The sequence below is a fragment of the Haliotis cracherodii genome, unplaced genomic scaffold, assembly GCF_022045235.1.
Source record: "Haliotis cracherodii isolate W230 unplaced genomic scaffold, xgHalCrac1.p SCAF_5, whole genome shotgun sequence".
In the NCBI taxonomy this organism is placed as follows: Eukaryota; Metazoa; Mollusca; class Gastropoda; order Lepetellida; family Haliotidae; genus Haliotis; species Haliotis cracherodii.
Window position 1 is genome coordinate 26817223 of NW_027266308.1, and position 27137 is coordinate 26844359.

The 27137-nt window shown below is 39.7% G+C and overlaps 2 protein-coding genes across 4 annotated transcripts; both read left to right on the forward strand.

Moving 5' to 3' along the window:
* The first annotated feature begins 6985 nt into the window (after nt 1-6985).
* Nucleotides 6986-12691, forward strand: LOC139442116 (uncharacterized). 3 transcript variants are annotated; one of them, XM_071222915.1, is made up of 6 exons: nt 6986-7535; nt 7937-7973; nt 8714-8814; nt 9890-10033; nt 10645-10887; nt 11773-12691. In XM_071222915.1, the coding sequence occupies exons 3-6, from the start codon at nt 8724-8726 to the stop codon at nt 11832-11834; spliced, it is 540 nt and encodes a 179-aa protein (XP_071079016.1). In that variant the 5' UTR covers nt 6986-7535; nt 7937-7973; nt 8714-8723; the 3' UTR covers nt 11835-12691. The 3 variants fall into 3 exon arrangements, with proteins under 3 accessions (XP_071079016.1, XP_071079017.1, XP_071079018.1); XM_071222916.1 differs by lacking the exon at nt 8714-8814 and having other exon boundaries at nt 7937-8009; XM_071222917.1 differs by lacking the exon at nt 8714-8814 and having other exon boundaries at nt 6989-7535.
* Nucleotides 12692-15155: 2464 nt separating this feature from the next.
* Nucleotides 15156-24256, forward strand: LOC139441982 (calmodulin-like). Its single transcript, XM_071222730.1, has 5 exons — nt 15156-15205; nt 16591-16645; nt 20291-20434; nt 21543-21785; nt 24171-24256. Exons 1-5 carry the CDS (start codon nt 15203-15205, stop codon nt 24197-24199), a joined length of 474 nt encoding a protein of 157 aa, XP_071078831.1. The 5' UTR covers nt 15156-15202; the 3' UTR covers nt 24200-24256.
* Nucleotides 24257-27137: the final 2881 nt, after the last annotated feature.

Consider the following 27137-nt stretch of genomic DNA (forward strand, 5'->3'; position numbering starts at 1 on the left):
GGAGTTGACAGATATACAATTCTGATAAGTATCCTTTTTGTACATCTCATGTGAAAGACACATAGTTTGTACTGTGCATATACCTTTAGCTGGAAGTGTAACGACTGATCTAGAGATGCTTCGCGAGTGTCCTTGGCCCGAGGCAATACATCGATGACACGTTGAAATAACACTAGTTCACGCCATGATATCGATATATCGACAGGCATAAGAAATGAAAACATACTGTATAACAATACATTTTACATTCGTATTTATCAAACATGCACTTGAGTTGAAATGAAACGTGGAAATGTCAATATTTTGTATCATCAGGGATATTTCACTGAACTCCTTGACAACTTCCGCTGAAACTGTCAGGGATTTATCTGGTAGTGCACGGACTGCGATATTCTGACCCAAGCCTGCAGCAAATGCCAATCAAATTTTACAAATGGAAATTTTCAAATTTCCAAATTTCATTTATTTTATTAATCTAAATGAGTGAGTGAGTTTGGTTTTATGCCGCTTTTAGCAGTATTCTCAATGCTATGTAGATCATTGCCTATGACGTCACTTATTCGTGTGCCTTGCCAAGATTCGATAATTTAAGGCCACAGTGCTTGTTTATTGTTTAACGCCGCAGTCAACAATATTCCAGCTATATGACGGAGGTCTGGACCAGGCAATCCAGTGAATTACATCATGAGCATCGATCTACGCAATTGGGATAAGATGACATGCATCAACCCAGTAAGCGAGCCTGACCACCCGATCCCGTTAGTCGGAATATTGTAGGAGTTTGTGTTGAACAACTTACACTCGTTGCCTTCTTCTTCTCCACAGGTAAAAACCAGGTTACTTTCCCGTCCTTCCTGAACGCCATGGCGAAGAGGCCGAAAGTTGTGGACAGTGAACAGGACATTGTCCAGATCCTCAGATCGCTGGACGAGGACCACAACGGCTTCATTAGTTCGGCACAGCTACGTCACTTGATGACAACTGTCGGGGAATGTCTCACTGACGAGGAGGCGGACGAACTCGTACGTCAAGCGGACATTGATGGCTCTGGAATGATAAATTATGAAGGTGCGTTCATGCTTCAGGTTGACATTGATGGCTCGGTAATGATAGCTTATGAAAGTCCATTGCTACTTTAGGTGGACATTGGTGGTTCCGAAACGGTAGCTTAAAAAGGTCCTTTGATGGCTCGGTCATGATAGACAATGGAGATATATTGATATGACTGGCGGACATTATAGATCTTGATGGCAGATTATGATGGTACGTTAATACGTTGGACGTACATTGATGGCTCCGGGAAAATAGATGTATGAAGGTTCGTAGATACGTCACACGGACATTGCTCCAATTTATTACACAACTTAATTAAAAGCGACGGAACCTTCGGATAGAAACAATGTTCTTCGGATAAAATATAGGCGGCAAAACCCTTTCTATTATCAGAAGAAGGTTATGCTGAAAGCAGACTTCGTTGTACGATTCCGACCAAACGCTTGGGCTCTTTGAATATTGGTCGACAATAAGAGAAAGTTGATAATAAAAGTTTTTATGTATTGATCTATATGATATATATATATGATATATATGAAACAGATGAGGCAGTGTCACTGGTTTCTTATATTTATTTGTTCAGGTGGGTAAATCAATTAAAGGGAGCTGGTTATTTTTTAATATATCAACAATATATCATATCATCGATACACTGATTACACTTTGATTCTTAAGTTAAACCCCGACATGGGTACAATGTGTAAAGCCCATTTCTGGTGTCCCCCGCCGTGATATTGCTGGAATATTGCTAAAAGCGGCATATAAAACCGTACTCACTCACTGAAGTTAAACTTAAAATTCCCGTTTTATGTTTTTGCCAATGTGAGCAGAAAAAAACAACAACAGCAAGAGGTTAGTGCCCATCGGGGTTTCTACTTCTTGCCTAAATGTCCTGTCCCCAAATTTCACGTGTATGTTATTTTTGAAGAAGTCCTTCATTTCACATATTGTTTTCTCAGTAAACTTCAGATAGGACATACATAAACAGATTGAACAACATATGACTCAGATGAATGCATTTGTTGTTCCTCTGAATAGAATAATCCTGTAAATCCGGATGGCACCGGACTCAGTGACATCGTTTTGAATAACAATTCACCGGATTAACGCCATAAAGGCACGTGTCAATGTCCCTACTATGATCTTGCCTGATATGTTTACTGGTATGTATGTGTCGTGAGTGAGTGATTAACGCCGCTTTGAACATTATGTCATTAATAGCATGTATCAGCTTAAAAGCCTGAGGTGATGAAGGTTGTAAACGTCTAGCACTTTAGTGAAAGCCACGAACAAGGGCATGGTGTTGGTAAACCAAGAATAATAATCAGGACCAATCTGGGAATCGAACCATCGATCACAGGATTCTGGCGCGCATAAGGGACTCAACTCTGCACAGAGGATTGCAGCGCGTTCGAGTACTGAGCCACCCTTGCCCCCGTATGTATACGCGGTAAAATGCAGAGGTTTCTTATTCGCAAACATCTGATGTCATCACTTATTTTCATTGATCCATCCCTATAATTTTCACCGCAAATTTGCCTTTTACACCTATTGATGGCATAATCGAGACTGGTGATTCTCTTGCGTGGAAGTTTTTTATTCAAGATTATGGAAAGGGTTTTACTGCTTTTATTAACAATATCTGCATGTATGTTACTTGTAGGTAAAATATGGAAACCAACGCGTTTATACTTTTTCTTTCAACAGATTTCGTGGCCCGAATGATGACAAAGTGAAGTGGAAACTAATCCTTAGAAAACAGAAACACCCGTCCTGGTGACTGGCGTCCTTGCTTAGCCTCATCTCATCTTACCCCGTGCTACCAGCATTTGTATCAACTGATGTATTTATTGAATCCTAATAAAAGAAATCCCAAATAACATTGAACACTGCTTTCCTGTATATATTTGTCATACTATGGATAACGTTAAAAAAGTTAAAGTGATTTAACGCCGCAGTCAGCGAAAAGGATCGAGACTGGGCCAGGTCAAATGTGCTAGTTACACTTGCGGTAATTAGGGCCTATCCTCAGCCTCGAAACGAGGTTTAGGAAAAACTTTAAAAAAAAAAGACATTTAAAAAATCACTCCGTGTCAACTTTACTTGGGACAAAAATGTGCAGCCAGTCGACCTTCATATCGACGACACAGAATTTGAATGGACATACATGCAACAGTTAGCTGAATTACTAACTGGCGAATGGATAGCAGGTAAAGAAGTCTTAGTATGGATTATATTAATGAATGAGTAGGTGAGTAAGTTTTGGTTAAACGCCACTTTGAACAATAATTGAGTTATGAAACATCAGCTTGATGTTGGAGAAGAGACGGAAGTGCTGAAGGTCTCAGCCGTTTCCCACTTTGGTGACATATCAAACGTCAACGCCAGACAGTAACCAGTCTCGAGTATCTGACGAAACAGATTCCATTGTGCGTAAAGGCAAAAGTATGTGTATGCTGCCTGTCACCGCACAGCCATGCGACGGCGGCTTGTCATCAAATGATGGACCAGAGTGAGTGAGTGTGTTGGGTTTAACGCCGCTTTTAACAGTATTCCAGTATTCGCGGTGTGTCAGCTTGATGTGAGAGGAAAGCCCGAAGTGATGCAGGCCTCAGACGTTTACCACTTCGGTGAAACCCAAGAGCACGGGTATGGTGCTGACAAACCTAGAAACATAATCGGGGCGAACCGGGATTCGAACCCACAATCATAGGTTCCTGACGTGCCCAAGGGACGGAACTGATGGACCAGAAATCCAGTCACACGATACTGACTTTTGAGTTTGAAAACGATACATAAGTTTTGAATTACGCCTTTTGTGTACAAGTACAGAGATTTCCGAGCATATAAGTAAGGCAATTTGTTTTTTTAATTTGTTCGGTTTACAACACAGTGGGTGGCGGATTTAATATGTATGCCCAAACATTTTTTTGTAGTTGACTCAGCATGATTTAATTGATGCTTCTGAGTTTATGACAAAGCTCTTGGAGTTCAGCGGACCAGTAGAAACATCGATCTAGTTCAAGTAAAAATATAACGTCAAAGCCTGTGAAGAACAAGTCTCGATTATGTGACGAAACAGATTCCATGGGTCTAAAAATAGCGGTGAAAATGTTATGAATGGATAATTGAATATCAGTGATGACACGGGGTGTTCGCGAAAAGGGACTTGAAGCATGAGGCTGACCAACTAATCACGTCGAATCTGTAATTCGACACAAGGATCACAGGGTTCTATCACTCAGTTCCACATTTATACATTACAAATACAAAGGGTGTGGGTGCTCATGTGATGTAAGGTGCCACAATTGGCAATGTCAGGATTTGCTTATTGGGTGTTCGGACCGCCTCTGTGGTCTGGTGGTAAAGCGTTCGCCCTGAGAGCGGAAGGTCCGGGGTTTGATCCCCGTCCGCGTCATACTTAAAGATGTTAGAAGATGGTGCTTGTTGTTACCTGGCTGGCGTTCGGAATTAAGGGGCTATATAAGTGCAATAATCTTGGACACGACGTTAAACCCATGTTATTGTGGGTTCGTACCTCAGATTCGTTCTGCTTAGGATAATTTGGTATGTCAGCATATATAATGAATTGTTTGATAGGCATTACTTAGAAGTTGAACGGATGACAACGTAGGCACAATTTATGGATAACAATTTCTTTAATACTGTAAACAGGGTTTGGACGTTGTCCCAGTTGATGTTGTGATCATATCAGCAACTGTCTTAATCACAACATCAACTGGGACAACATCCAAATCCTCTCCAACAACCTCCATGAAAGAAAACTAACAGAAGCAGTTCACATTCGGCACCAAAAGCCATCAGTCAACAGAGATAAAGGCTCTTTCATCCCATCCGCCATCTATGAACTCATTACGCAATAATCACTTATCCTGTTTAATTGGCTTCATGTCCCATTGGCTTCCACCTATGTGTTCTGTCCATCATGTCGTGACAGTATTATCTTTCTGTTGTCATTACTTACTCATGATATCCCACTCATGTATGCAATTGTTGTTAAAATTAACCCTCTACTGTTAATCCTCCACCTACTATATATATTCTGTACATGTACAATGTCCCCCGTGTGCGAAATACGCATCAGTCGGAAAGCGCACGTTAAATCTACAAAGTAAGTAAGTAAGTAAGTAACAATGTCCCTCATTCAGTCTTGCTTGACAACGGCATAAGGATCTATACCGAAACGTCGCTTATTACAGCATTAAAGAAGTTGTTATCCATAAATTATGTTTACTTTAGCATATATAATATAAACACGAATAATTGAACAAAGTGGTAATCATAACGACATCTGTTTACTTGGTGTTTCATCAATGAACCTCAGTTGATATTGCAGAAATACTCTAACAGGAGCATGGAAGGTCACGATATATGAAACCATTGTTCATAAGAACTTCTTCATTATATGTAACGAGGCTTCGGGGCTACGTCTTGCCCCGTCATCAAATAATAATGAATTTGTTATCTATTAAAAAATATTTCTTAACTGAAATAACGTTCAAGAAGGCGTTAAAAACCAGTCCCTCACTCTCTCAGGACATGCAAGGAGTTCCACCTTCCACCATCAAAAATATATATTTTTTTTAAAAACAATATACAATTTTAGACTTATTTCAAATTTATCGGAATGTGTGCATTCAAAGATTATAGATAAATGGAAATTACCAGAATTATTCATATTTTCGTAACGAGTCCGGTAATAGTCTAATAGTAGCAGTTGCATTGGGCGCTTATCTCTGTCTAATAGGTATTATTTACAATGGGTATACAACATTATCCGTAAGGTCATCGGCTAGGACAATCTGATATTATGTATGCAGGTATATGGACGGGACTAGAACAACATGCTGATCCAGTAAGCCAGAAGACTGGAAGCCTGTTCCTGATGCCAGGTTAGTCGGCATATGTGGTATTTACCTGATCTAATGTGAGAAAGATGCAGGATGCTGTAGATTTACCTTTACCTAAGGAAGGCGAATATTGATCTCATCTCTAGGTATATTTCTCTCTCGATGACCTGTGGTAGTGTCTTGGGTGGTATGACAGTATGTTTCTTCTTCCTCGTTGACCTGTGGTAGTACCTAAGATGACATGGCAGTATTTATCGTCTGATTAGACCTGAAGGAACATCTGATTGTATAATAGAATGTATCTTCACCCTAGACCAGAGTATTGTCTGATGGTATGACATTATACAGTGTGTATCTAGACCTGTAGTATTGTCTTGGATTGTACAGCAGTTTGGCTCTTCTTTTGGGATGGCCCGTAGTAGTGTCTTGGATGACATGACAGTATTTCTCGTCTCTCTGGGCCTGTAGTATTGTGTGATGGTATTACAGTATATATCTCCTCTTCAGACGTGTAATAATTCCTTGATGGTATGACAGTATATATCTTCTCTGTAGACTTATAATAATCCCTTGATGGTATGACAGTATATATCTCCTCTTTAGACTTGTAATAATTCCTTGATGGTATGACAGTATATATTTTCTATCTAGAGCTGTAGTATAGTCTGATGGTATGACAGTATATATCTTATTTTCAGACTAGTATTTTTACCTTGATTGTATGACAGTATATACCTTCGCTCTAGAGTTGTAGCACTCTCTTGGATGATATGACAGTAAGTATCTTCTCTCTGAAGTTGTATTACTGACTTGATGAAATAACAGTATATGTCTCCTCTCTAGAACTGTCGTATTAATACGTACTTGATATGACAGTATACATCTTGTCTCTGGAACTGTGGTATTGTTTTTGATGGTATGACAGTGGAATTTTGAAGAAAGAATTCTGCTTCCCATCACTGTTGACATATACAATATTAATGTAACGCGGGCTTTAAATCAATAAGTAATCGATATGTCAACAAGGATAATGAAGGTATGACAATGAACAGTTATTTTATCTCTGTATGTATCTCAGCGTGATGGTTTCTTTTTCATCACGAATGGTATCCGTTCAATAACAACAAACAGCCCAACAACATCCGGACATCTTCCAGACGAAAATCAAACGAGAATCGTTCAGTCGTCAGAAAGTCACCGCAGACAACCATTGTCTTGATCCAGAGACCATCTCGAGATAATTACCACAAGGCTTGACATTTAGTGTAACGGTTCCAGTCTGTGAAGCGATCTACCATAACTCCCTATCATTGTTCATAGTACTACAAGCGGAGAAGTACATACTGTGGACACTTAATGCATTCTGGCACACAGGGCCTGGTTATAAATGAGTGTGGGGTTTATTCATCACAACAAAGGACAACTCGCACTCAACGTTTTCTCAAGCTACCTCTTGTATAGCGGGTAGACATTCTGCCAAAGCAGTGGCCTCAGATTCAAGGAATTCCCGTGCAGTATTCAAGGTAGACAATCGAATCAGCTAAGCCTTCGAAGTTGCGACGCAGAACCATACCTCGCTCTGATTGTTTACTTGCTCACATCAACAAAATGGTAAGACAATGTGTTTATCTATTTACGTAAACATCTTATCATAAAGGTAGGGAATCAACGCCCGATTTGTTTATATTACAGTTGTATTTGTAATTGTACATTGTATTTATTGACTTGTGGCTCTATATTTTGAACTCACCAATGTCTGTCTTACGTCATCGTGAAGGACATGTTGTTTCCATTTCAAATGGTCACGGGAATCCAATTACCTCTACATTTGGGTAAGGTAAAGATAATCTACTTATCTCTACATGCTGGGTACAAATAATACACGGTCTACTGAGTTGCATGTTCGGTTCATTAATACCAAACAATCTGTTTAGTCAGGCGTCATCTTGACTGCCAATCACATCGATGTATATTGTTTAATATAATATGATCGTTGCCAATCTTTATTGCAGTCGATCCTGGATGAATTGACGCAAGAACAAATAGAAGGTAAGGTTACGACCCTTGCACAAACGTGCAACAAAGGTAATCCTGATTACAGTATGTTAATCCAGATTAAACAACATGAGATTTATATAAACTGATCCTCTGTCCTACTATTTTTCTATCAACTGGATATACAATAACTAATAACTTGCAAATCTCATTACTCAAACGTATTAAGAAAAACATAAAAATATATTGTCACAGAAATGTTTTTAATGTTTCAGACTGTTGAAAAGAAATTCTCTGGCACCAAAAATACATTGTTACAAGGCGTTTTTAATTATTTTCTATCTAAATTCCGTTTCAGTTAAACATATCTGGTTTTGTAGTATAACTGAAAATACAAACCATCATAAAAACATGTGACCTGCTTTATTACAATGTTTGATTCATTAAACTCATACATTTTTTATCATTTTTTTATCAAGCAAAAGAAAGTTTACACATCAAAATTGGATTTAGCCAAAACGTTATCAAAATGTTTCTAGGCTGAAAACAGTCCCGTAACTTAAGATCCAAAACACACCTATGATACCCGTATTAAAAAAACATTGTTATCGAATAACCATTTCTTGTTTGTTTCATTTTAAGCCCTCATTAAATATGGATGTATGCTTTCCTTTACCCAGCAGTTTGCATGAACGTATTCTGCCAGTATAAATTGCAAACTATTCATACCACATATGATAAAGTTCGTGGTCTGTTTCATCTACGGCCATAGACATACAGTATTTGCTTTTTAGGTGATTCGTGATGGATATGAAGCTATGCTATTCCTCTAATAAACAAGTGATTCTCAGCTTGACTCGGGAGAGATCAGTTTGGGTGGCAACAGCCATTCATCGTGAGTCAATACTATACATATTAATTAAAATTTTAAGAATAAGACAAGGACTGTTTTGATGTTTGGTCTGCTTTGTGCAACAGTACTATTTTTGCATGCGCTTCGGTTTGATGAATCATTGTAGACAAGACTATCATCATTTGTCACTGTCAGTAATGCATTGTACACTGCTGGAAGCAATACTCATATGACAGTTCCAATATTTCCAGGGCCATTGCATGACAAGTCGTTAATTCATCATTGTATGTCATCATTGATTTCAAACAATCGTGATATCCTGTTCCGATCAGGGTTGAAAAGGGCATACCCTGAATCAATAAATAAGTGGATGAGGCAAGTTGTTCAAAGCCTCTGATCCCTTCCGTTATGTTTGTCATAGTAATATTGTAATCTGTCCATACACAAATATTGCTCAGGCACACTTTCTCTCCATGTAACGTATAAGTAATTAAATGAACTGGAAATAAACAAAGGGTTTTTATGATCAAAATCAATAAGCACATTGTTTAAAAATATTTTCTGATAGCAACGAGAACAATGTGTGTTGTGCTTATGCTGCACAGTTTCGCAGACAATGCTAATTAAAAATCCTCAAAACGTCATAAGGGGAAATATCACGGCTCCGGTTTCGTCGATGACGCATGTGAAGTGAACCCATTTAATCCCTTCTAAGTATTTCAATTAGATTCATTTATGTGAAACTAATAAATATAACGAAAATGATTGATGGTTTTATGGCCCATTTATCACATTATGCACTTATACATGTGGAAATTTAAACGTCAACACCAGAGAATATAAAACCCAGATTATCCCCCGAGACATATTCCATTGGGCGTAAAAGGCAAAATAGAGGTGAAAATGATATCAATGGATCACTGAAAATCAGTGAGGACGCCAGGTGCTAGTGAAACGGTGAAAGGCGATTGCATAACGGAAATTTGTGTTGTCTAGTGAGTAGGCTTTTTATACGGCTTTGACAATATTCCAAGAACATCAATAACAAGGGGCTTGACACATGGAGGGTGTGGACAGGTTAGAGAGCTCATATGCTGATCATATTCTTGTTTTGCAGACTACAGCCGCGCGTTTCGTCTTTTCGACAAAGATGGCGACGGTACCATTGACGCCAAGGAACTGGGCACCGTGATGAGATCCCTTGGCCAGAACCCGAATGATGAGGAGCTCCAGGAGATCCTGGAGGAGGTGGATGCCGACGGTGGGTGTCATTGGAGTTTGCTGGGAAAACATCTCTTGAAATCCATTCCTGTCGGGTAGAATAAGTCCACAAGAATTTTAAATGTGAAACAAAGCGAATCGGGAGGTGGCTGTCATAGGAGTATGATGAGAAATATCTCTTGAAATAAATCCCTGTGTGGTTAAAATACACGCCCAGTGTCCATGAAAATGTGAAATATAGAGAATGGGAGGTGGGTGTATGCTGGGACATCCTCTTCTGAGGACGGGGTCAGAATAAGCATCCAACAATGTGTAAAATAGATATTCGAATGGATGACACTCATGAGTGTATGTAATTCCTAGATCACAACCAACCCTTACGTGTACCTGAGTCAGAGTCAGAAGAGATGCTCAATGTCTAATGGTTGTCGTAAGGTATAACACACGGGGAATCGGGTGTGTAAGTCAATGATTGAATGGGACACCCACAGAATAGAGATCGACTGCTCATCACATCAACTGTGTGCATGCTCTAGACAGTACTGAAGTTGATCAAAGCGTTGCTGACGAGCGTGAATCCCATTTATTCATTTTTAGTTATCAACAACGATTGTTGTCGTTGATGTACATGTTTGGTGTTATATCATCCAGGCAACGGGTACATCGACTTCGAAGAGTTCCTTGGGATGATGGCGAAGAAGATGCAGTCTCGGGACTCGGAGGAGGAGATAAAGGAGGCGTTTAAGGTGTTTGACAAGGAAAGCAAAGGGTACCTAACCTCGGATGAGCTGCGTCATATCATGACTACCATGGGGGAGAAGCTGACGCATGAGGATGTCGACGACATGATCAGAGAGGCGGATCTGGATGGGGACGGAAAGATTGATTACCTTGGTGAGTGGACTGGGCATCTGGTTCGAGAGCTGCCGACGGATCGGTCGAATAGTGCAGAAAGATGTATGATGTGCTGTTTTGAGTGAGCTGTTGGGTGTGAAGAGTGCATGAGATAAACTATAAATAATATTGTTCGGATAGTCATGAGAACAACTTGAGTGAACGACATGAGAAAGTTATGGGTATCAATGAGAGAAGCGTGTTTGGGTGAGTTATGTCTTGGGTATCAGTGAGAGAAGCGTGTTTTGGAGAGTTATGTCATGGGTATAAATAAGAGGTATATATAAGGGTATTCAAATTAACGGAGCAAAAACAAAAACTGCCGGGTAAGTGAAAGTATACTCCCACGTTTGATGGCGGCTAAAAATGAAACAAAACAGACATGGTTTATGCTGTGTTTGTCTATTTTGTTGCACTCAGCAATATTCAAGCTATATGACGATGGTATGTAAATAATCGAGTCTGGACCAGACAATCTAGAAATTGATATCATAAGCATCGATCCGTGCAATTGGAAAATGATACATGGTGAAGTATTTGATACGGGTATCACAGTTGTGTTTTTGGGCTTAATCAGCCTTGTACCTTTTTGATAATGTTTGTAATTTTGCTGTTGGTCAAATCAAATTTTGAAGTGTATACTTTTTTCCTACGGCAGTGTATTTAATAAAGAGATACCTGATGATAAAACTTCCAAATTTGTTCACCTTTGAGTAAAATTCACAAAATGGATGCCAATTTTAGCCATTTCGTTTTTTTCAGATGGCTAAATATGCACAAACGATACGATTATTAATGTAATTATTTGAAAGTTTACACTAAACGTTGATGAAACTTCTTTTATATAAACGTTATAATACTTCATGTTGTATAATTTGTGCACAGAGTTCAGCAAGATGTTGGCATCCGGATGTGAGCAGCAAGCCCAGTCCCTTTTGCAGCCCTAGTCGACACTACATAGACGTGGAACTATCTGTTTCCCAATACCAGTTTGTGCCTATTTGAAGTTATGGCTGTGTATTCGTCATCATCTGTGATAAAACAAACGATTGGACACATTAGTGTTATGTATGTGAGCAATGGAGTGTGCGTGCGAACGTGTCATTATGCTGCTGATACTGGGACCATGGCAAGGTCCATCCTTGGGACTGGCTGGCTGGACACAAGAGGAGACCACTCTCAATCGCCAACACTTAGTCAAGGAGATGTCACCTGTCAGACTGTTGATAATTAAGTCATTTTCATTACGAGCCATCATTTTGCATCCGTTGTCCAACATGTTGTTCTTGGTAAATGTTTAATGTTGAATATGTAAATTATTGTATGTCCACACATTTATGTGCCATAATGTTTATGTATCAGTTTTACCCAATGTATCCGTATTGAAAGGAGTTTACCTCTTTTTATACTGACATTAATTTTCTTGCTGAAGATTTGTTAATGTGTTTGGATTGGTTTTATGACTGAAATATTTATCTTTGATATTCCAGTATATATGTAAAATTGATATAGCACAAAGACTTACTTGTTCACGCATTCTACAAATTATTTGTGCGTGTGATAGATGTATAATCTATACGTCTTTGTCACTTTTTCTTTCTTTGCTCTCTTTTGTTACACTTTCTGTGTTTGTTGTTTCAAATGGTTTTGTTACACCATAGACTGTCACGGTGAACAAACAAAATATCATTGATACCTACAGTCTTTGAACAAATAGCTTCGATCTAGTGTTCAAAAACAAATTCAAAACACGGGATATCTGCATTTGTGAAATTGTTTCATTGTGTGAGATTATCAATATCGATCATCGCTTTATTCAATAAATCATCGTTGAGTATTTCTGTTTTTTACCTTGCTGCGTTTCATATTGACTAGTAAACTCCGAGAGACTCCCTTGGTATCTATTTTGCATTCTCAGACTCAGACAACACAAATTCAAAGGGTCAACGCCAGAGAGCAATCAGTATTTAATATCTGACGAAACAGATTCCTTTGTGCGTAAAATGCAAAATAGTAGTGGAAATTATACGAGGGGCGTTGAATAAGTTTTGCAACTTCAATATAAAACCAAGTCGCTGAATATCTTTTGCACTTTTACTTTTCAATATAATCTCCGTTCACCTTAATACACTTATTCCATTTGTCCTTCAAGCTTTTAATACCACTTTTATAGAAATCCGCAGATTGGCCCTCTAAACACGCTTCCTGGCAGCCTTTATTTTAATTATGTCCTCGTCATCCTGGAAGCGTCTTCCACGTAGGGCAGATTTCATTTGCCGGAACAGGAAATAGTCACTGGGGGCTAAGTCTCGGCTGTGGGGTGGGTGATTTAACTGTTCGAATCCACATTCACATATGGCGGCCTGTGCAATTCTCGACTTGTGAACCGGAGCGTTGTCATGCAAAAGTAGAATATCACCTGTTTACATCCCACGGTGTTTCTGGCGAATATATTTTCGCAATTCTTTAATTACATTAGCATAATACTGTCCATTGATTGTAGATTTTGGTGACATGTAATCAATCAGTAATATGCCCCTTGCATCCCAAAATGTGGTGGCCATTCCTTGCCAACCGATGGTTGAGTGTGAAACTTCCTCGGAGGCGGAGAATTGGGGTGCTTCCAATGCATGGATTTCAATTTAGTTTCTGGGTCCCAGTGGTGGATCCATGTTTCATCACCTGTCACTAGACGAGAAAGAAATCCGGCTTCATCAGCAGTATTGAGATTCAGGAGGTCTCGACAACTTTCAGGTCTCTGATGGCGATCTTGAGCTCTGAGGTTTCTAGGTACTCATCTTGCAGATACCTTGGACATACCAACATGCTCACGAATAACGGTTCCAACAGTTCCACCTGATATTTGGAATCCCCTAGAAAGTTCAGATTCTTTCACTCGTCGGTCAGACAAAATTCTTCTTTCTATAGTAGCAATGGTTTCCGGTTGGGTGGCATCGGAAGTCCTGCCTGACCTTGGGTCATCATCTGTGGACTCCATACCCCTTATAAACTGTAGAGACCAACGGCAAACTGTAGAATAGTCAAGAGCATCCTGACCCATCACTTTACACATGCGATCATGGATATCTTTTGCTTTACATCCCTCCTTGGTAAGGAACTTTATTACAGCACGTTGTTCATGTTTGAGAGATTCCATGATTGTGACCACCCTTAGGTGAATGAAGCCATCACGTCTAACTTATTGTTGTGTCTTGAACTTGTTATGACACGCGTAAACCTGATGTTATGACCAGTGTCACACCTGTCACAAGTTGACATTGATGATGAAACTTGGAATGATAAACTTAGTTATAAGCAACATGTGTCTATAAGGTATAACGTCAGATCTGGTACCATCACTAATGGTAGGTAATGATTCATAAACGCATGCTTATGATACGCTTCGAGCAGATACTCCTTTTGAATATGGAAATGGTTTTTTCGTTTTTATTTCGTTGAAATTTGAATACAATGTACAGTCATTGAAATACGAAACTTCATGTGGGTCGTAATTCCAGACTGTTTAGGGGAGATGGGTCCACTTTTATTTTTAGAATAGAAACGTTATAATTTCAACATTATTTAGGAACTGGTAATTTATTATAGGAGGGAAGGGGGAGGGGGATGCAAAATGTTATATGTATTTGGGTGGATCGACCAACGGATCCTTCAATAAATAAATGCAACTGATATCTTACCAAAAGATATGTATTACGTGTGAATTTGTCGTTGAAATCGCATTCAAATTTTGCTGCACCAATAGTATCTTATTTCTTTTCTGTTTCTTATAGACATGAAAACAGCTCACCAGGCTGACTTTCTGCCAAAAATATATGCTTCTCTACCAACGCTGACATGACACCCAGCACACCCCATACCTCTAGTATGTTTATTCATAATAACAAGTATATCAAGTAAGTAATTTAACTAACTATACAGACTTTTCATTCCTGTCTTTGTGACACTGGAGCTCTTGGAGTGTAGATATTTCTTAACTCGACACCAATCTGAGAACGCCATTGTATATCCCTTCTCTATTAATCCGGGCAATATGTCAGATTTGCATGCCCATAGACACCCAGTAGGCTTTGACAATTTCTACCGCTATTGATGAAAGCTTTTTCGACTTGCTTTCATGACTTTCCGCAGTGCGGCGAGTTGTCAAGCAATGTAAATGCACCTATGACAATGCCCAAACAACCCTGTACTACCTTTATGATCCTGTCTATTGCCATTCAGTAGACGTGCCTTCTGGAAAAGCCCAGCGAGGGTAATCGTTTTCTCATTAGGATAATCGTTTCAGAGTGTACTTAAAATGGTGAGTATGAATCTTATGTTCTTTTGTGTGAGCTTCCATTATTTGCATCATGGAAGGATGGCCGCTTTCAATCTATTCCTCTAAGTACATTGTTATGGTTCTATGCATGTTCTATGCTTTTTAACAATTACAACTTTGTGTGACTTTTCAAAAGTAAAGTTTCAAACATGTAAAGAAACTGAACATGAATTGTAGGTAATCATATTTATGTAACGTACTTGCTTGGCTTAAGGATCTTGAGGTTTTGTCCTCTTAACATTGAATAGAAATGAATGAATAGATAAAGGAATGTTAACAGAGGTTTGTCATAAAATTGCTATACAGAGCTCAATTTAACTAGAAGTAGGTATGATTAGACAATGTTGAGTTTCCAAATGTTTTACATTTGGTTCATCTTCACAAAACCCATTTCGACAATTCCGACTACATAATGAACATATGGTTATGAATCACGTAGTGATGATACAGGTGTAAGCGAAAAGGTGAGCGTATCCTGACCCATGGGGTGGGTGGGGTACACCATAAACACACGCAAAGGCAAGTCAAATGTTGACCTGATCAAACACGGGAACTTAGGGTTCAAGTCAAAATAGGGAATACAATCGTTCAGTTTCTGGAACGATTCTGGTTGGGAATTGAGTATCATCAGTAATTCGGGTACAGTTTCCATTATGGCTACATCGTCATGACCAATAGTTCCTTCTTATCAATGTTAGGGGTTTAATGAGGTGATAATGTTGCCTCATTAAACAAAGCAGTACAAAGGATATGTTAGATGAGTGAAAAAGTAGTGAAGTCATTATCAAGATATTACTGTGCTCAACCGTGTGGGGACTTCACGGACATCGAGAAGGTATCAATAATAAGAGAGTGTATATGAGTGTATATTCGATGGATATGATTAACCACGTTTGTTGGTAATATTCTTTGTTTGTTGTTTAACGCCGCACTCAGCAATATTACATTTTTAGGATAATATATCTAAAGGGAGCTTTTATTGCCTTTGGTTTGGTGTTCAGTTCTGTCATATTAAAACGTGATAACTAACGATATTGCTTTATGGTGATATATTCCCACGTTGGCAAGTGGCATTTTTTCAATGATTCAGAAAGATCATGTCAGTTACATGTAACATTTAAAAATAGTCTTGAAGCGTGCACATACCAAATACATTGAACACATTCTATGCATTGTACGACCAATAAGAAGACAAACGGTGATGAGAGAGAGAGAAAAACAATTGATCTACGATTTCTTCCATTAAAAAATAGTTATTTTGAATTTATAAAATCTGAAAAGAATTGTTTTAAAACACATATCTGACAGCTTTCTTCTCTACCAGCCAAGCACAGCAAACAAACAACGTGATTCCATTTGTTTTGCAGGCAGAACAGCAAATTGCGCCTGAAGGATGCAACCTCACAGAAGATCAAGTAGCAGGTAGATATGTAGAACTTGGAGCAGAAGATTAAGACAGGGCAGAGTGGGTATATATGACCTATTAGTAGTGATTGGGTATGGTTTTAAGCCGTTTTTAGATATATTCCAGCAAATTCACGGCATCAGAAATGGGATTCATACATTGTACCAATGTGGGAAGCCATATCGTTAGGGAGAGAACACTGTAACCACAAGGCTATCCCACCGCCCTGGACCCGAGAGTAGATATAAAGGGTATGATAGTAACTATATATGACCTGATAACTTTCACGGATTGATACTTGACCTGATAGAAACTATACGAGAGCTGCCAGTGGGAAGAGAGTTGATAGTAGGTATATACGATCTGATAGTAGGTATATACGATCTGATAGTAGGTATATACGATCAGATAGTAGGTATATACGATCAGATAGTAGGTATATACGATCTGATAGTAGGTATATACGATCTGATAGTAGGTATACAAGAGTTGATAGTAGGTATATACGATCTGATAGTAGGTTTATACGATCTGATATAGGTATATACAATCTGATCGTTGATATATACGATCCAATAGCAGGTATATACGATCTGATTGAAGGTACATAGGATCTAATAGTAAGTATATACGATCTGGTAGTAGCTACATACGATCTAAGCTGATAAATGAGGTAAAACATGTATGACGTTACTGGTTTTACATCTGTGTAAAATTTTGGGGTAAGACATTGATGCACGAAGTAGGCGTCACCTTTGGGCACTAATTGTGCTCCCTATTTTGCGGATCTGTTTCTCTATGCATATGAATATGAATTTCTGCTCGGATTGACAAAGTTAAAACAAGCTAATTTGGCCAAGAAGTTTAACTCGAGCTTCAGGTACATCGATGATCTGATATCGTTCAATAATCATCAAATAGTCAATTCCCTTCCACTGATTTACCCACCTGATTTACCCACTAGAAATAAAGGAGATCAGTCACACCGCTTCATCTGTTACATATGTGGATCTATGAATAGAGATTCAGAGTGATAAAACACTCTCCACAAGACTGTATGACAAGAGGGATGACATCAACTTTCCAATAGTCAACTTTCCCTTCATGTCCAGCAGTATTCCAGCAGCTCCAACCTTGGCGTTAACATTTCACAACTTTTGATATTTCAAAGAGCTGCCTAGGAGTTGTTTGATCAGGGTCACAGCTTTCAAGGCCTCTCCAAAGTTTTCAAAATGTTTTCTGGTACACACGTAGAGGACATTTCCAAATTTGACGCATCAGTGACGAAACATTAAATTCCGATGCAAGTCCCTTTTTTGACATGTACCATATGTTCCCGTGTTTTACAGGTGAACAACTGACCTGACTTTGCATGTGTTTGTGACGAATGCCACATGTTGGGCGGGATACGCTCACCTTTTTTGCGAACACCTGGTATCATCACTATTTGATAGTGATTCATAAGCACATGTTCAAGATATGATCGGAATCGAACAATCGACTCCGCTTTTAGCAGAGATTTCTTATGAATATGGAAAGGGTTTTTGTCGCTTTTATTTATTTTTGTAATTGGTTGTCATGAAAGCTTTCAGTTGTTAATATTCTTCCTATCGGTTACACATGTGTTCACGAGACTCGTGTCATAAGTCACAGGAACGTGATATGTCCGCTGGGGCTACTCACAATGCCGCATACAAGCCTAGGAATGTAGTACACATGGGATTATACATGTATTGGAAATGTGATACACCAACGGGCTTGGTACAACAATTCACAATAGAGTGGACACAATGCAGTCTGCAGTAACGGAGATGTTGAGTTCGGGGACAATTTCTTTGTAATTCATTGATTTATTATTTTCTTTGTAAATAGTACATCACCGGGATATGACAGGTGTGCTCATGTGTGAGGTTGGGGAATGTTGATGAGTTAATGCTTCATACAAAATGCTTGTTTTTATTAGTCACGAAAATACACTTGTGTTTGTGTCTGAGTGAGTGAGTGAGTGAGTGAGTGGGGGTTAGCGCCTCATTGAACAGTATTTCACCTTTGAGAGTGAGTGAGTGAGTATGGTTTTACGCCGCTTTTAGCAATATTCCAGCAATATCACGGCGGGGGACACCAGGGCTTCACACACTGTACACATGTTGGGAATCGAACCCGGGTCTTCGGCGTGACGAGCGAACACTTTAACCACTAGGCTATCCGACCGCCCCTTTCACCTTTGTAATGACGTGTCAGTTTATGCAATGCAGGTCTGAGACGGGGAAAACGGACAAAACAAGTATCATGATCATCATCGAATCGGGGATTCAACCCTGACCATAGGCTACTACAGCCATGCACAGCTAGTTGAGGCGCATTTACATGTACCGTGTGGCATACTCAGGCCCCTAGCCCACACTATCTCTGACAAGATAATTTATACATGACCATACATTTCTGTGTGACACAGAAGGAGTTATTTATAAAACTGGTTCAGGGACAGGGACTAAATTAAACACATATATGAATTTCAATCACGTCCGGCTGTTTCGACTAGAACACTATAACAAGCATTAGCCTTCGTCCAGTCAAAAGGGTCATTCAGGTCACAGCATCTCACCATGAGCTGCCACCTAGAGATGAGGGCGTGGAACACGAGCTGTACCCACTGCTTGCACCAGGGTATGTCCCGGTAGCCGATAGACCAACAGGGTAACATACTAACATATTCTGACAACGCTGGGATTGCAAAAGGTTCAGTTTCAGTTTCTTGGCATTGTTTATCCTGATGTGATTGCGATTGGTCACGTGAGCAATAGCATCCCTCTATTCTTGGTGTCTAACAGCTGTCACATTCTGAGATTTCTGATCTCTCTATCGATACAGTCATCTTCACCTAGTCGACTTCAGTTTACGTAAATTACTTTTTTACATTATTCAGAATGCTAAATTGAGACTTGGGTACATGGTTTAGGTGGATCTTGATACTATGCAGTTATGGGACGAGGTTACTAGCAGTCTTGTGACAGTTTACACATTGAATCCCTGTTTCAACGCAATAGAAATATGATTATAGGTATGGTGTTATATAGATCATGGTTCTTGACTAATTCGTTGAAAGGAAATGACATGCAATGTAATTGCATCACACATATTTAAGTTGGGTTATTCATCCATGAAGACAGGGTTGACGAATCGACTTCGACTTTTTCATTCCATTAAAGCCTTGAAAGAATAAAGAAGTGGTATTACAAGTCAACCCTGTCTTCCCATTATAACATGTACAGCTTCTAAAATGCCACTTTAAACTTACACACAGACACGCAGACATATACATTCACAGACAGACACATATATACTCACAGACGCACACATACATTGACACACGCATACATACAAACAGACAAACACACCTACAGCCACAGATGTACACAAAGGCACAATACACGCAGACACATACATTCACACAGACACAATGTCACGCATTCACACACACATGCATTCACACACACATACATTGACACAAACACATACATTCACACACACAGTGTCATGCATTCACACACAGATACACACACATACAAACACATACATTCACACACATCCATTCACGCATACAGACACACACCTACATTCAAACAAACGCACATTATTCATAATTGCATTTTCATTTTTAGAATTCAAAGAGGCATTTAACCTTTTCGACAAAGACGGCGATGGCACCATCACAACCAAGGAGTTGGGAACCGTCATGAGGTCACTAGGTCAGAACCCAACAGAGGCAGAGTTGCAAGACATGATCAACGAAGTAGATGCTGATGGTAAGTAATACATGACCGTGTTATTTCATGTTCTTGGAGCATAGTGTATTGTTAGATTCATGTCTAAAACATATGTATATGAATCACTATCACATAGTGATAATACGAGGTGTTCGCGATAAGGTACCCTGCCCCTCCGGTGGCGTATTCTGCCCCACCGGTGGCACATATCACAAACACACAAAGTTAAGTCATTTGTTCACTTGAAAAAACCCACAAGTCAACAGAGGAATTGCACTGGACATCAATTTGGTCACTGGTGCGTCAAATTTATATACTGTTTACCATAAAACCTTTTGAAAGCTGTACTAAGGCAATGAATTTTGTAACCTTAATAAAGCAACTTTTTAGCATGGCACTCTTAGAAGTCTTCGCAGAAAGAGCATGTCTGTGCCGCCAATGTAGGCACCAAAGCCTGGAGCTTTTGGAATATTGCAAGACATAAATGGACAAAAGTTGAAGTCTATGTCTATGCGTTGAATTTTTACGCATAGATCTAAATATGAAACATATAAGGCGATTTTAACTGGTCTCTATCGATATACCTGATGCAGAAAGTAAACCCCTTGGCTAAATTCCTGTGTTTTGATTTTGCCAATCCGAGCAGAAATCCCAGTCCATTGCAGTAAAAAGATGAACAATTATGCAGATGGGCATGCCTTCTTTTTACCTAAATGTCCCCCTCTACATTTCACATACATCTTATTTATGAGGAGTTCCGTGGTATTTCACGTATTGTTTTCTTAGTAAAGTTCATATGTGGCACAGATAAACGTCGAAAACAACATAGGACATGGATGAATGCACTGGCTTTACTCTGACATATCAATAGAGGTTGTCGTGTGGGATGTTGATGTCTAAACTTGAAAATCAAATGTTTTGACCAAATTATATTGGTTCCTTTCTGAAACTGCACAAACACAAACAAATCCTTAGAGGTTTTCAGAATCCACGTGGCACTTTTTCCACTGATCTTAAATACATTCTGGGAATATGAAAAAACACTCTTCAAACACAGCAAATCTATAGAGAATACTATCTGAATTTATAATAGAATTAAAAAATATTTTGAAATAGTGTTTGAAGTGTCGTTTTAATGTCATATCAGGTAACGGCATCATCGACTTCCCTGAATTCTTAACAATGATGGCGAAGAAGCTCCAGGGTGCCGACACTTCAGATGAGTTGCGAGAGGCCTTCCATGTGTTTGACAAGAATGGGGATGGGTTCATCAGCGCTACGGAGTTGAGGCATGTCATGACAAATCTGGGGGAGAAGTTGACAGATGAGGAAGTGGATGAGATGATCAGAGAAGCGGATGGAGATGGAGATGGGCAAGTCGATTACGATGGTGGGTGGCTGCAGCAGAACACGTGGTTGATAATGTTTGGATGGTAGCTTATGATGGACAGGTCAGTTGTGGGAGCATGTGGCTGGTCTAGCTGTCATGGTTGATACTGTTTTGGTGGTAGCTAATGATGGACAGGTCAGTTGTGGGAGCATGTGGCTGGTCTAGCTGTCATGGTTGATACTGTTTTGGTGGTAGCTAATGATGGGCAGGTCAGTTGTGGGAGCATGTGGCTGGTCTAGCTGTCATTGTTGATTCTGTTTGGATGGTAGCCTATGATGGGCAGGCAAGTTGTCGAGGTATGTGGCTGGTGTAGCTGTCGTAGTTGATTCTGTTTGGATGGTAGCTTATGATGGACAGGTCAGTTGTCGAGGTATGTGGCTGATGTAGCTATCATGGTTTATACTGTTTGGATGGTAGCTTATGATAGACAGGTCAGTTGTGGGAGCATGTGGCTGGTCTAGCTGTCATGGTTGATTCTGTTTGGATGGTAGCCTATAATGGACAGGTAAGTTGTCGAGGTATGTGGCTGTCATAGTTAATTCTGTTTGGGTGGTAGCCTATGATGGACAGGCAAGTTGTCGAGGTATGTGGCTGGTGTAGCTGTCATGGTTGATTCTGTTTGGATGGTAGCTTATGATGGACAGGTAAGTTGTCGAGGTATGTGGCTGGTGCAGCTGTCATTGTTGATTCTGTTTGGATGGTAGCCTATGATGGACAGGTAAGTTGTCGAGGTATGTGGCTGGTGCAGCTGTCATTGTTGATTCAGTTTGGATGGTAGCCTATGATGGACAGGTAAGTTGTCGAGGTATGTGGCTGGTGTAGCTGTCATGGTTGATTCTGTTTGGATGGTAGCCTATGATGGACAGGTAAGTTGTCGAGGTATGTGGCTGGTGTAGCTGTCATGGTTGATTCTGTTTGGATGGTAGCCTATGATGGACAGGTAAGTTTTCGAGGTATGTGGCTGGTGCAGCTGTCATTGTTGATTCAGTTTGGATGGTAGCCTATGATGGACAGGTAAGTTGTCGAGGTATGTGGCTGGTGTAGCTGTCATGGTTGATTCTGTTTGGATGGTAGCCTATGATGGACAGGTAAGTTGTCGAGGTATGTGGCTGGTGTAGCTGTCATGGTTGATTCTGTTTGGATGGTAGCCTATGAAGGACAGGTAAGTTGTCGAGGTATGTGGCTGGTGCAGCTGTCATTGTTGATTCTGTTGGAGTGGTAGCTTATGATGAGCAGGCATGTTATGAAGGCATGCGGTTGGTGCATCTGTCATGGTTGATTCTGTTGGGGTGGTAGCTTGTGATGAACAGGTATGTTATGAAGGCATGTGGCTGGTGTAGCTGTCATGGTTGATTCTGTTGGAGTGGTAGCCTATGATGGACAGGTCAGTTGTCGAGGTATGTGGCTGGTGTAGCTGTCATTGTTGATTCTGTTGGAGTGGTAGCTTATGATGAGCAGGCATGTTATGAAGGCATGTGGCTGGTGTAGCTGTCATGGTTGATTCTGTTATGGTGGTAGCTTGTGATGAACAGGCATGTTATGAAGGCATGTGGCTGGTGTAGCTGTCATGGTTGATTCTGTTGGGGTGGTAGCTTGTGATGAACAGGCATGTTATGAAGGCATGTGGCTGGTGTAGCTGTCATGGTTGATTCTGTTGGAGTGGTAGCTTGTGATGAGCAGGCATGTTATGAAGGCATGTGGTTGGTGTAGCTGTCATTGTTGATTCTGTTGGAGTGGTAGCTTATGATGAACAGGCATGTTATGAAGGCATGCGGCTGGTGTAGCTGTCATGGTTGATTCTGTTATGGTGGTAGCTTGTGATGAGCAGGCATGTTATGAAGGCATGCGGCTGGTGTAGCTGTCATGGTTGATTCTGTTATGGTGGTAGCCTGTGATGAGAAAGCATGTTATGAAGGCATGTGGCTGGTGCAGCTGTCACGGTTGAGCGTACACAACTTTTAATACCAAAGAACCGCCCATATGTTATAATGGCGAATGATTGCTGTTGATACTGACTGTTATATATTTGAACAGCAAATTCTTTATTGTTTTTATGAAACAAAGTGACGGTGATCGTGATGAAGACAATAACACCTGTCCAATACAGTGAGAAGATAATACTTTGTCACAATACTTACAGGTTTTACGTCGGATTTGTACATACATGTTTGAGGTGGGCGATGTGATGGGAATCTATGTATAGTGTGGATATGTGAACTATAATGAATATTTTGGTCAGGGATGTGTGTGCAGTGCTGGCTTTTTCTGTTCACCACATGGATGATTTATGTTCAGTGCATGATTTTTTATTCACTCTGTGTAGAGCAATCTTATTCACTCACTCACTCAACCACTCACTCACGCACTCGTTACTTTCTCTTCCAGAGTTTGTGAAGATGATGACTGGAAAGTAAAAAGGATTCTGGACTTCTCAAGATGGCGGATGCATTATGATATGGAACAACGCAGACATATATCCCTACCTTTGTATCTAGCGTAAAATAAAATGGTTTTGCATATAGGTCAGTTGTGTCGTACACGTCAAAAAAGAAATTACAAAACAATGGCTGTTTACACCTACATATATTTTGCGTTTTGAAACTGATTTTAATTTTAAAAACTAATCATTATATGTACCTTCCCCCTGGGCATAGTTAAAAAAAACGATCTTAGCGATATAACAATCGTAACAACCACACTTTAAAATAGACTCGTAGCGCTATCTTTGTGCAACGGGATCCAGGGCGTTTAATTACTATTATTTCAGAACATAATCCCTTCAATTATGAACTGAAGCCAGAATATGAAAACTACACCCGTAAACCAAGGATTTGAAATTTGAGTAACCTGAGAGATGCTGGTGGATTGTTCCCGTATTCAGTAAACTTGTTATAACAAACTCAAAGGGACCAATAATTTTCGTTCGTTATAACCGTAGTTCGTTATAAGCGTTTCAACTATAGGATATCGCAAATGGATATTCACAAATGCTGTTATATATAAACATTACGCATTAAAAACAGAGCTCATTTACGAGAAATATCGAACCCCTTTTGCCTTTTTCAGTTTTAAAAGTGTTTTAAAGAAATTCTACAAATGCTGTGCAATTATGAAACTGTAAACTCTTCCGGCTAGCCAATGTCTGTCACTCATACACTTGCATATTCATTTATATCTTATATAGAATCATTGTCTGAACGAAGTAAAGTTATGTTCTCATAACTTGAATTCGAAGATGCAGCCTTAGAGTTTGCATTTTTATCTTTTGAGTTTGAAGATCATCGTTAGAATTAGCTTTTGGCAACCCATGTGTGTCGTGCGAGGCCACTAACGGGATCAGGCGGTCAGGCTCGCGGAATTTGTTAATGCATGTCATTGTAACCTAATTGCTCATGATGTCACTCACTGGCCTTTTTTCCAGACCGCCGTCATACAGCTGAAATATTGATGAGTACGGCGTTATATAAAAAAGAAATCTTTTGGGCTTTGGTCTAGACTAACAGAGTTCAAACAGGACATTTCAAGACTGTCATAAGAGTGATATTTCGAGTTTTCAGTCATCAGCTCCACACACACTTAATTATCTTGACTTTCACTAGAGAAAGACATTTACGTCACAGAATCATATAACTACAGGCCATGAAGCTCTTGATACAGACATCACGCACCAATGCATTGTCCTGACTCTGCTATAACTGTCTCCACCTGCATCCACTCCATCTACTGACTCAGTAATCGACTTCATCATCAAGATCCAACAAACACCATGCTAACCTATTATGGTCTGGAAATTAACGAACAATAGCTGGGGAGACACGTGCAATGCTCATCTGCTACGGTTCGTCTAATCGATGGTCCCTTTATTGTAGATAAGGGTAAAGAGAAATAGTCATGAATACAGTTTCATTGTTACTATAGCAACGTTTACCTATTACAACAAGTATGACGCCATGTAAATGCCATCAAGGGACATAACCCTCGGTGGATACGTTTTTAAGTAAGGGGAGTAGGTACATGAGGCACCGGTTTTTCCTCGCCTGGTTAAATGTTTTTCTGCCAAATAGTTAGGATTAATATCCCAATATCCGGCAATAGTGAACACTTGAGTTTACGCAACGAAACCCAAATGCAAATTTGTATGACATGACAATAATCTCTATTGTCACGCCACTATGCAGTCATTACATTACACGTAGATTATTCTCTTAGACTCGGGCAATGAAAAGAATACAAACCTGGCTTTAAAAAGAGATAGGCTTTGTTATCGTAACGAACTGTCATTTGAAAAGAGGTGAGTGATCGATCAGTTCAGCAAGTGGTGGTAATGTGGAGTCTCTCAACAAGCTGATGCTGCCGTCCATGACGTCGTCTGGTAGGGATCGATCTGCTCAGTGACACGAAACGATAGTTCCCGCGGTCATTGAAATGGATGAGAAACGAAGTCTTTTGAATTATTTTCTGCAGTGAATTCCGGCAAAGGAGATTAAATATTGCCATAATATTTACAATAGATGCTTGTTAATCAAGTCGATTTGTGTGCTTTTGAATGCGTCCAGATTCAGATTTTCTTTTTCAGGAAACAGTTTATAGGATTTGTTAAAAAGGATGATCATCCTATGGGACAGATCGATAATTTTAACATGTATCCCTGCGGATCAAATGAAATTGCAATTCTTCTGAATTCTTTAGTGTCTGAAGATGAGAATGATATTAAAGGTTCACGGATTAACGTTAAAGATTAATGATTTAAGGGGTCCTTAGATTAAAGTACTGTAGAAGTAAATCTAGGGGACTCTAAAATCGAGTGAGTTGGCCCTAAAGCTTTGAACAGTATTTCAGTTATATCACGGCGTGTCAGCGTGATGTTGGAGGAAAGCCGAAGTGATGTAGGTCTCAGACGTTAACCACTTCGGTAAAACCTACGATATTCTGCAATGGTTCTGACAAACCTAGAAACACAATCTGGCCACGAGACCTGCATAACACCTATCCTAAGAATAGTTTGATTTGACTTTACATAATGGAGGATGGTTCTTGTCACTATCAAGTCCGATTAAAGTAAAAATAACACCATGCTAAGAAATCTTGAAATTTCTGATGACTCTACCAGACCTCCATTCAGTGAATCTCTCTTTCTGTGCGGCCATGTCAACACAATTAACAACTGTCGACAGCATTAATTGGTTTGCGAAATTTCCGGAACCAATGACAGTAGGAACTCGTGAAACTTTAATTCTGCTTATGGCCTTGTCTACCCGTCGCTGCGGTGAGTCCGTATCGACCGTTGGCCTCATCGTCATGTTCACTGGCAATCATGCGCGGAGTTTCCAAAACAAATTATCATCTTTTCCA